General features: G+C 30.1%; 1 protein-coding gene across 1 annotated transcript; it reads right to left on the bottom strand.

The window, feature by feature from the left end:
• Positions 1-931: 931 nt before the first annotated feature.
• Positions 932-11,664, bottom strand: LOC143045778 (erlin-2-like). The gene is made up of 12 exons (XM_076218528.1): positions 11,536-11,664; positions 8,620-8,717; positions 7,544-7,566; positions 6,794-6,874; positions 6,025-6,071; positions 5,546-5,733; positions 4,216-4,348; positions 3,654-3,745; positions 3,122-3,211; positions 2,377-2,456; positions 1,381-1,543; positions 932-1,165 (listed from the first exon to the last, which is right to left on the bottom strand). Exons 2-12 carry the CDS (start codon positions 8,702-8,704, stop codon positions 1,161-1,163), a joined length of 987 nt encoding a protein of 328 aa, XP_076074643.1. The 5' UTR covers positions 8,705-8,717; positions 11,536-11,664; the 3' UTR covers positions 932-1,160.
• Between the last annotated feature and the right edge of the window lie 554 nt (positions 11,665-12,218).

Below are 12,218 nucleotides of genomic sequence, written 5' to 3'. Positions count from 1 at the left end.
ATTAACATACAGGTAATCACAACACTATAAATATCTAACAATATCAACAGTATACGTACAAAGGCACTATTGTTATTATGGTATGTAAGAAATTAGTGTACAAACCATATATAAAACACTTTGAATATAAACTTAAAATTTCAGAGAATTATAGTTACACCTATTTGAATAAAGAATGTGATTATATTAAAGTTTACAATTGTGTACACAAATCACAAGAGCAATAAACTTTCAAAATTTGTGAAAAAGTATGTCAAAATAATGTAAATACAGCAATTTTTCCACACAAATATTTAAAACCTGCTAAAAATGAAAATAACAGTTATTTTTTGTCATTACTGTTTGAAGTTTGAACATAATTTAAAAAAAAAAAAAATTACACAATTTAGTGATTACACATTAATTTTTTGGTCTAATATTTACTTCATAATTTTTTAAAACAACAAGCCACTCACTTCTGACATGAAAACAGAGGAAGGTCAAATTGAAAAATATTAGTAGAAATAAATTTATCAATCTAATTAGTTAATAATTTGAAAATTATAAAAAAATAAAATTATACTATGAAAATAACCAAAGACCATGCAATTTTGTAAGTACATGTAATAATTTTAACATAAATATTCTTATAACATACTTGAATTGAGATTGCTGAAAACCTTTAAATACACTCTAACTACTGTAAATTCAGAAATTATTGCAATGTTTTTGATTAAAGCAACAGGGTTTTGGATTCATTTACATGAATGAAGCTCGCTTTTAATCAGTAGGGCAAAAAACAATTATTGCATTTTGGTCTAAAATGACAAATTCACAATAATCTCTGTATTTACAGTATCAAACACTAATAAACCTTACAATTTAATGGTTTATTTTAATGTCATTATAACTTTATAAATAAGATACAAATGGCACATAAAGATAAGAGAAAGGAAACATTTTATACTGAAATACTTGGAAGGAAAAAAATTTTACACTCTACTTTTTTTTTTTAATTTTTGGTAAGGTTTTATATTTAGGTTCTTTTATTTATAAAGGCATTTCCATTCTGGTTCTATATTAAGAAACAACATTTCCATTTCAGTTCTATTTTCAGAAATGACATTTCCACTTTGGTTTAATTCATTCGTATCACAGATGCTCATCTTCTTCTTTAACTTTTAATCTGAAAAAAAAAGAACGTTTCAGTTTTTAATTTATTTTTTATTTCACAATGAAGATGAAATTTTCTCCATCAATCACTTAGTGCAAATAAAATTTAAAAAAAGAGGCTCCTAAGAGCTCACCTGTCAAAATTTAATGGATGAATTTTCTGATTTTTTTTTCAGTTTTAATTTTACTTTATTCTAAATACCTTAAGTATCATAAAAGTTTACTTACTATTTTCAGAAACTTTTGATGAAGCACCCTTTTGCTGAGAAGTTTGGACAACTCCACTAGGATCCATAAACATCTGAGGAATACTATTACCAAAGTATATTTTTGTATTGGTAGTAATGGCTTGGTAACGTAACATCTCCAAGTATTGGTCAGTCAGTTTAGCCTACAAATTAGAACAAGTTTTTTTCTTAATACATTTACTTTCAAAACAATGTTGCAGTATTTAGAATTAATAAAATAAACAAGATTGCTTCACAATATCAAAATGTCCCCAGTGGCTATGTTATTGAGAAATTCAGTATAGAGTCATACAACAGGAACACAGATTACCTAAAAAAGGGTATTTTAAAGCTTTTGAATTTTTGTGGTAATTCAAATATGGTGTCATTGTAGTACAACAGAGGAAAAACTATAAAATCCAATTACTCCTATCTCAGTTATTTTTGGAGAATTTGAATGTCTAATTGATAAATTTTCAAACAGTCATATTCATACCAAAAGTACCACAGCATAAACAAACATGTTTAACCCCGCCACATTTTTGCAAATGTCAGAAACCATAAGCCTTTATTAATCTTGTATGTTTTTTTTTAAATTTTGGTTCATTTTTCTGTTTCTGAGTTAAGTGTTGCATCCATGATGTATAATTTGCTACTGTTATGGGGTAAGCTGAAGTCTACCTCCCGGTGCAGAATTTTCTCAAAACACTGATTTGGAGGTCATGTGCCATTTTCTGTTTGTTGGTCGGGTTATAGTCTCTTGGATACATTCCTTGTTTCCATTTTCTATTCTATCAATGATTTAACTGGATGAACTACATATATTTATATAACTGCTTCAGTATTACAATTAATAAAGATTTGTGGAATGCAATTGTTTAAAATTAAAGCCATACAAATAGCATAGTTATGAATTCCACAAGAATCAACCATGCTTCTAAGTTAATTTCCTTTATGCAGCAATAATGAGACTGCTTGTTAATGATTTGATACATACTGAATTAGCCTCTGCTTCTTTCTTTGCTCTATAGAATTCAGCATCTGCTTTTGCTCTTTCTTTAGCTAAATGGGTAGCATCTAAAAACAGAACAATTCGTTATGCTAAACTGTTCAAGTGGGGGTTGTACATGATTCATCTACTCAACCAATAAGAGCATAAGAGAATGTATAAAATTGTGGCTCATGTCATGTTTTCATATTTCAACTTGGATAGACAAAACATTTGTGTAGGCAGATCTTCAATATTCTCCTTTAGTACTATCTTTTTAAACATGTACAAGAATCAAATTAATAAATCTTGAATGAAAACACTTATCGAGGATCCCAAATAATAAATAAACACATGAAAGTCTGAAATCTACAAGTCCACATGTATATTGTAATACGATTGACAATATAATAACTAGGCTGTTTGGTTGCAATACGATTGAAAATATGATAACTAGGCTGTTTGGTTGCAATACAATTGAAAATATAATAACTAGGCTGTTTGGTTGCAATACTTTACTCACTTCTCAGAGTACAAAATTTTAGCTCGTAACATCAAATAAAGTATTTCAATTGGATTATTTCTGAGATTTTACAACCACAAGGCCTAGTATTTGCTTCCACTTTATCTATAATATATAAGATGTTACACAATTTTAACCATGATTTAATGCATTAACCTAATTTTCTGGAAAACTTATGTTGTTGTGTTGCTACAATGATGATCAATATCAAACATTTCATCTCATGCTTACCTTCTATTTCTGATATCTTCTTTTGTGATTCTTTCTCTGTTACCTTTTGCTGCCACTGAATTTTGGACACCTGAGCACTTTTTTCAGCCTCTGTAATGTGTCAAAAACTCTTGTTTATTCAATATTAGCAATTTTAGCAATATTTAAACCAACAGTTCCTAATTAAAAGTTTCTATAAGTGAAATGATTAAATAGTGACAATATAGATGAGGATTAATATCCAAACCGGTTATCACAAATCGATCAAAATTTACAAGTGAGCTAAAAACATGGGAATATAGCATTTACACCAGTAGAATTAAACCTATAAATCCATGCATGACTTCAAATAAGTGTGCACTAGACCATACAAATTTGGAATAAGAATGTCCATTTCATCCTTTTCTCATGAAAACTTTTTCTTTTAAATGTTAAAATGATACACCACTTGGAGAATAGAAAGTGCTGTCTTATGGTGAGCAAAATTGTAGATATTCAGGTTTGCCTAAGTAAAATATACCGACAACATCAGAGAATGACTTCTTGTACCTACCTATAACAGCTCTTTTCCTCTCTGTTTCTGCCTCTTTCTCCACTACTTTCTGTTTCTGAATAGAAATAAGTAACTTTGTTTTCTCTCCTTCCCTGAAATCAAATATAAGAAGCATTTTCAAAAAATCAGAACTGTGAAAGCTCACATAAAACTATTAAAAATAAGACCATGGTTTTCTTAAACATATTTCATACATAACAAATAACATGAAAATTAACTACCAAATATACAGCATCAATAAAACAATACAAAATGGAAATGGGTTATAAGAGCAGAAAATTATCATTTCTTATTCGTTGTTGAAGATTGTGTTAGAGAAAATCTATTAAAAGATATACATGTATCAAGTTCATAAAAACAAACAGCTAAAGGCTCTTAGGTCTAGCTAAAAATATGTATGACAACTTGTATTTTGTAAAGATGGACAAGCCATTGACATTTATACAAACTATATTCCTATGAAATTTTCTTGCAAGATTATAACAAATATAATCCTGATCAAAGGTTAACACAAATGTAGCATATTTCTATTTTTTTATAAATAATATTTATAATTACTTACATAGATTCATAATTTTTTCTGATCTGTTCTGGAATTTTAGGTTTTGTGACTCGAACTGCCTGTACAGATAAACCTGGTGCCATGTTTCCTAAATCACCCTGCAGGGCTGTACGGAGATTCTCATCTATCTGATCTGTACACAAATATCATTCATTATCTATTTATAACAGTAGGTAGGTTTAAATAATTAATCTCGCATCTTCTTTATAGCAACTGACAAACCGGGCCCTATTCACTCAGGAAAATCGAGATCCATTATTTTTGTGGTATATTTACATTGTTAATCATCCATTTACATACACCTACAAACCATGTCTATTCCTACTTAAGTGTGTTTATATTACAGAACATAACCAGATGCTCCACAGGGCGCAGCTGTATACGACTGCAGGGGTCGAACCCTGATCAGTTGGGGCAAGTATGGACACAACATTCAAGCTGGATTCAGCTCTGAATTTGGATTGTTATTAAATAGTTGACACAACATAGGTTTCTGACACAGAATGAATGTGGTCTAATGAACTTAAAATTTATTTTTGCTTTTGAGCAATTCACTATGCTGTTGAATATTAATCCTCTCCAAAAAACAAATGTTTGAAGAAATTTTCTTTTTATTTCTGAAATCTGAAATGAGAAAAATTGCCCCCCCCCCCTATTTTTTTTTCACCTCCCCCTTACCCTTATTCCAAAAATGATCTCAATTCAAATTTCTAATGGAGTTTGCAACAATAACTACTCATTTAAATACATCAAAAAATATTAAAATATAAAATGTCATACAGTCATGGTTAAAATTAATATTAACAAGAAGTAATTCTAACAGGATGCTGTTACAAAGTCTCCCTAGACTGTTTGCCCCATAACCCCTAAAATATATCCCAACCTTCTACTTATGGTATTAAACCAATTTCAGAACAATTGAAATACTTATACACACTTTATTGTCCTGACACTAGATAAATGCTTGTTTTGGGCCCTTTGGGCTCTTAATTCCTAAACTTAGGGACCATAACCCCAAAAATCAATCCCAAACTTCCTTTTGTTGTTATAAACATTGTGTTAAAATTTTATTGATTTCTATTTACTTATACTAAAGTTATTATCCGGAAACCATCTGTCTTCGGACGACGCTCTAGCCGCCGATGTGATACCAATATATTTTATAATCTTTGCTTAATAATAATATTCTGTCTTTTCTTGCAGAAAAAATAATTTACGGTTACTTCTAGTTGACTATTTACACAATAGTATTGATGAACAATGAAGATAAAATATTTTCAGTTACTCTGTCGTCCCTAATGACTCAAACAATCAAGTCAATCATACCTACCGAATAAATCGATGTAGACTTCCTGCAGTGTGTGTATACTACAGAACTGATTCAATTCGTGATGAACTTTGTTGTAGATGAGAGTTTTGTCGTAATCTGCAGTGTAATTCCTTACAATATCATACACAGAATCTATATTCAGTTTGTTAACAACTTCAACTCGATCAAAGAAAATAATAACACCACCACTGAAAATATTAAACAGTAAAAAAGTTAAGATGTGGAAAAATTGTTATGATCATTGTTTTTCTTTGATTGTATGATTGCATGTCTGGTGGCTTTTTTCTTAGAGTCACAGGTTGATGTGGTCTGTTTTTACTGTGAAATATTTTGGAAATTCCTATTAACTTTTCTATTTTTTGTTAGCAAATTCTTTTCAAGTTTACAGAAGTAATTTATCATAGTTAAGTTCGATTTCATGATGCAATTTTATCAAGCATATTTTGGAAATATTTATAAAATATATAACAATAGCCTACCTAGTACCACAAGGCACATTCTTTACTTCATCTGTCTGTAATGTTGTCTACAATTAAACAATGTGATGTTTAATAGATCAATAATGTAAAATCTTCAAAATGAACAATGTAATGTCTTGAAATACACAATGTAATGTTTTAAAGATCAACAATGTTATGTCTACAAATAAACAATGTAATGTCTTCAAATACACAATGTAATGTCTTCAAATACACAATGTAATGTTTTAAAGATTGACAATGAAATGTCTTCAAATACACAATGTAATGTTTTAAAGATTGACAATGTAATGTCTTCAAATACACAATGTAATGTTTTAAAGATTGACAATGTAATGTCTTCAAATAAAACAATGTAATGTCTTCAAATATAAAATGTAATGTCTTCAAATACACAATGTAATGTTTTAAAGATCAACAATGTAATGTCTGAAATAAATTATGGAAAATCTTCAAATGCAAAATGTAATGTCTACGAATAAATTATGTAATATCTTCAAATATAAAATGTATTTTTTTCAAATACACAATGTAATGTTTTAAAGATTGACAATGTAATGTCTTCAAATAAACCAAATAATGTCTTAAAGATAACACAATGTAATGTCTTCAAATTAACAATGTAATGTCTTCAAATACACAATGTAGTTTCTTCACAAACACAATGTAATGCCCGTAAATACACAATGCAGTGTCTTAAAAAATGAATGTATACATCCTAATGTTTTTGGATTGATCCATGATGAAATTTTTTTTAACCTCAACTTACCTGTACAGCTTTGAAAGATGTAAGGAATGGAACCATAAAATGGAATCCTGGAGCACTAGTTGAGGTCAGAAGAGCACCTCCCTACAATTAGTAATGTTGTATAATAATAATAGTATTTCACTAGATCACTAGAATTATTAATATGTACTACAAGTTCCCACTTAGTATGAAAACAGTAACACAATAAAGTCAACTATCATGAAAATGATGAAATCCTGAAATTTTTACTGATCTTGGCAGAAAAAGTATTACTTTAAATTTCATAAACTATCCCATTGATGAAAGGTGCATGTGTCAGATAGACTCTGTCACTCATAAAAACACTAGTCCTGTGCCTATTTATGTGTTATAAAATTCTTAAAAGTTACAATAATTATAATAAAATTCATTACAGGGTAATTGATAACAAAAAACATCATTAAACTATCCCACATAATTATTGTATTATGTTATACATTTTTATGTTAATATCACCAAATATATATATATATATATATGTATTTCAATAAACTTGCTCTGAGAATTCATATTAAGTCCAATAGATTTTTCTCAAAGCTGATTGAAGCTGTCCATACTTTTTTTTAATTTTGAAGACTTCCAGAAAATGTTAAGATGAAACCCTAAAGCTTTATCACAATTCACCATATATAATAACTTTCTATAATTTACATTGACTTATGTCACGTGACATGCACCACCAATGAAATAAATCTTTATTGCACCTTACTGTAAATTTATGTACCGACTCACCCTATAATACACACCAACATGTCCTGAAAATAGAATAATACATGTACCACATTAACCACAACGACATTCCTATACATAATAATCCTGAATAACATAATGTTGAAATCTTCATATAGGTAGCGATCCATGTAAAGCATCTATTATCTTAATATAGGTAGCAATCCATAATATCATTGTACCTATACAGCTTCAAAGGATGTAATGAAGTGGGTATATGGACTGAGCTGGTTTTTTTTTGGGGTGGTTTTATTTTAACAACTCACCTTATTTTATTAAAGCCGGAGACTTTCAACTGGTTTAAATGCACATTTTCTGCCATGGTGGTTTGTTCTCGTAAATATATGTTTGTTCTCATAAAAATACGTCTTTTTTTGAAAGAAGTCAGGTGTTTGGTATTGGTGTTGTCCCTTTTTAACAGTATTTTGGAGAATTCCTTTTAATGTATTAGTTTTAAAAAGAATGTCTCCATAGTACATGGATGCCCCACTCACACTATCATTTTCCATGTTCAGTGGACCTTGAAATCGGGGTCAAAACTTTAATTTGGCATTAAAATTAGAAAGATCATATCATGTGGAACATGTGTACCAAGTTTAAAGTTGATAGGACTTCAAATTCATCATAAACTACCTTGACCAAAACTTTAACCTGAAGCGAGATGAATGGACGAACAGACGGACAGATGCACAGACCAGAAAACATAATGCCCCTCTACTATCGTAGGTGGGGCATAACAATAAGGATTTGTGAAGGTAGCAGACACAGCTTATTACAGTATGTACCATATATAAATACTAACTGCAATCAGCTGCATCAGCATCCAATGGGACTTACAGATATCTGAACACTGACTATTTCGTGAAAATAAACAATTGCGCAAAAAAGTTAACAATTAACTTAAATAAAATAATGAGGCTACACAAAGAAGCACAGTGAGTTGATTTATTTTATTTCATTTTGTATCATTTCAATAAAGTTATATCATGAAGATTCAAGATATTATTCTCCAACTGTAGACTACACAAAAACAAATGTTGAACTTGATTTGAATTACTGCTTTATTATAAATTTTATACCTTCTTCTATTTTATGAATAGAAAAATTCATCAACAATGCTAATCCTACACCAACCACTGCCAGTCCTGCTAATGGATTTGCCATTCCTGAGTTCTACCTGTAAAAAAAATGCAATATTAAATCTAGAAGGTTTCTATCATTTTTAAAATAAAAAGATGTAATATGATTGCCAATGAGACAACTATTCAATAAAGTTAAAATGATGTAAAGTTTAGCAATAACAAGTCACTGTATGGCCTTCAACCATTAAAAAAGTAAATACCAATTGGTTGAGGCAAATTTAAGCTAGAGAATGGAAAAAACAAAAAAAATCACACTGTAGTCTATAAAAGGCCCTACATAAAAAATTTGTAAAGGTTTCGCAGAACCCAGTGTCTCAACTACTTTTGCTGCTTATCGTAGACTCAACAAATATGAGAATAAAATTCTTAAAAATATTTCACTCGATACTATATTTTGATTGTAAGAAGCTTCAGTCCAAGTTTAGTAAATATTCAGGATAGTTTATGAATTTAATAAATGTTTTAAACTTAACTGCAGACTGTACATGTACAATGTATGTAATGTTAACTGGAAGCAAAAATAAGTCCATTTATACGTAAAATCAGGAACAAAATTAAAACAAAATTTCATTCTAGATGTAGCTTTTGATCATAAATAAGCTTTTGACCAAGTTCGGTACAAATCCAGGATAGTTTAAGAAAGTTATCAAAATTTTAAAAACTTTAATCACAGAGTGAATGTAATGTTTCCTGGCAGAAAAATACAAGTTCATTTATAAGTAAAAATGGAAAAACAGGAATTTTTTTTTACAAAATTTATTTCTGGCTATTATTTTATGATCATAAATAAGCTTCTGTCCAAGATTGGTAGAAATCCAGGATAGGTTAAGAAAGTTATCAAGATTTTAAAAACTTTATCCACAGAGTGAATGTAATGTTTCCCAGCAAACTAAGTCCATTTATAAGTAAAATACGGAAAATCTGGGGTTTTCTTTTTAGAAAATTTATTTCTGGATACTACATTTGTACCTTTATAAATAAGCTTCTGTCCAAGTTTGGTAGAAATCCAAAAATAGTTAAAGAAAGTTATCAAAATTTTAAAAACGTTAACCACAGAGTGAATATTTGTGAATGACACAGACGGAATGTAGGATCACTATATCTCACTTTTTCCACAAAAGTTGAAGGCTCGACAAAAATGTGAAACAATTCAATCAAGAAAAACTGTTGGCTTCATTTATGTCAAGTTTCATTTGAGTTCATGTAGACTCTAAGAGTGGAAATGTGTAATTATGAAGAAAACAGTTCAAGAAAGGAATTACATTTTTACGCTCACCACTGGGTTTCCATACTGTGTGTCATCATATGCCGATTTGTGTACACAAGAAATGTAGGTCATATCAAATAAATATGAAACGGAAAGATTCAAAACTAGCTTTTATTATGGGGATGAAGTCTCCTATGACAGTATAAAAATTAAAGAAAAACCAAAAAATGTAATTTTCATTGTACTAATGAATTCAAAATCGTTCAAATTTTTTGTCGTCGCTTTTTTTAATTCCCCCATTTGCACAAAACACAGAAATCTACTTCCTTCTTCCGGTCTCGTTGTCGTGAGACTTTCAGTAGTCTAGTAAAATATAGGAACTCAAGGAAGAATCAATACCAATATTTCATTTTTAATAATTCTTTGTCTTTGACATGAATTAAGGTTCATGTGGACCCTATGGCTAAAATGGCCATATTTTCACATCAAAATTTACTCTGAGTACAGACAAACCTGTGCATCTAGAAAAGTTTTAAGGCATAGCATGCCCTAGATAAATAGAATTCAAATGCATTGTATGATTTAGAAAATTTATAACTTAATTGGATTTTGCCGTGCACTTTTTTTCGTCTGTGCAGAAGATGATAACATTAACAAACAGTTGGGTTTCCCTTGAAATGGTCCACTCAGGTACACAGTTTAAATCACCAATTAATGTCAGGTATCTATTGTCCATGTCAATCAATACAGTTCACTTCAATTATTACCTGTGGGGAAGTTCTCAAACCTGTTTCCCAACTTAGTTTATTTTGGCAATTTCTGGAGGAATGAAAAAAAGTACACTGCAAAATCCGGGTAAGTTTTTATTTTTCTAAAGTATGAAACATATTTGAAATTTATTTATCTAGGGCATGCTATGCCTTAAATTGTTTACAGATGTGCAGGTTTGTCTGTACTCAGAGTAAATTTTGAGGTGAAAATACGGCCATTTTAGCCATAGGGTCCAGATGAACCTTAACGTTACATGTACCTGATGCATTGCATTTCTTTGTTTACATTGAACATGATGTCACAACTTAAATGACATCACAAGTAAAATCACTAACAACAGAACCAAAATTGGAAACGTTACGGTATTTCTGTTTCTTTTTTTTTTTTTAACAAATATGTAAGTAACAAAAAAAATAATTCATACAGACTTCGTCCCCATTCACAGGTAATGCCTGCCTCATATTATTTTAGTAAAGTTCTATTAAGGTAACATTATCGACATAAAAAACAAATGACTGCTTTTTTAGTTTTACCCCAATTTCTCGTAACCTTTTCATTTGTTTCTTTTGACAAATTTGCTGATTGACTGATATCACCTGAGCATTTTTATGAATCTATAATTTAAAGCAGTGGTCAACACTTACTTCTACGGCAATTTAATTTATCCTGTGACATGTGTTGCTATGTTCATCTTGTATACATAATTTGTCATTGTTAAAAAAAAATAGAAATGTAAAAATCAAGTTTCGTTTTTGATTGCATCTTGTCAGATCGATATTAAACTACATGAATAATGACTAAATCGGTAGTTAAAATATCTATTCCTCTGATAAAATGCAACATATATTGTTGTCATGTTTGTAAAGAATACATACTTATCCTATTTCTGTTGAGACAACAAAAAGACACACAATTCTCCAAGCACTGTGATGAAACTATTCACCGCTTCCGGTTTACATGGGCGTCGCCATTGATGCAGAGCTAATAATATAACGTAGACTTATATTTTCGTATTCTAATGTCATTTTCGATTATGTAACTGTTCACTGATTAATAATTAGCGTTTGTTAAAAAAAAATCAGTGATTACATAAGTAATCTTTGCAAAATTGTATGGCACAATATAAATTTTAGCTCACCTGCTTTCAAAGGCTATGTATTTTTAGCTCACCTGGTTTCAGAGGCTTCCTCTTCTACTAATACTCGGCCAACATCAATAGGTTGATTATTTTGCCACTTTTGGCTATGGGAGGTTTGGGAAATAATACGTTTTAAGTGTAACAGTTCCTGGTGAGCTTTGTCATACCTTCGCGTCCGTTGTCCGTCTGGAGTGATTTTTGTGTCTCTTGTTATGTATATCTGAGACTACTATAACACTGTGTTATAGTAGTCTCAGAGTATATGTATTGTATGGTCGTATGTGTTTTGTAGTTAAGTCGTGAGAGTTGTGCCCCTTTGTATGACGATGATGCATATTTGTCATGTGATGTTATCTGGCTCTTTGAAATAAACGTGCTATGGAAATAGGTGTGTTTTTGTTGCTCTTAAGCAAATACAAC

The sequence above is a fragment of the Mytilus galloprovincialis genome, chromosome 9 (genome assembly GCF_965363235.1).
Source record: "Mytilus galloprovincialis chromosome 9, xbMytGall1.hap1.1, whole genome shotgun sequence".
NCBI classification, from domain to species: Eukaryota; Metazoa; Mollusca; class Bivalvia; order Mytilida; family Mytilidae; genus Mytilus; species Mytilus galloprovincialis.
Note: the sequence above shows the minus strand (reverse complement) of the source record. Positions and strands in the feature narration are given on the sequence as shown.

Bases quoted from the DNA above. Each gene is read 5' to 3' on its own strand.
- LOC143045778 (XM_076218528.1), bottom strand. From the start codon at position 8,704: ATGGCAAATCCATTAGCAGGACTGGCAGTGGTTGGTGTAGGATTAGCA. The intron at 2,457-3,121 runs GTAAGCATGAGA...TTCTGTTTTTAG, and splicing joins GAAGATATCAGAAATAGAAG to ATGCTACCCATTTAGCTAAA. The intron at 1,544-2,376 runs GTATGTATCAAA...TCTAATTTGTAG, and splicing joins AAGAAGCAGAGGCTAATTCA to GCTAAACTGACTGACCAATA.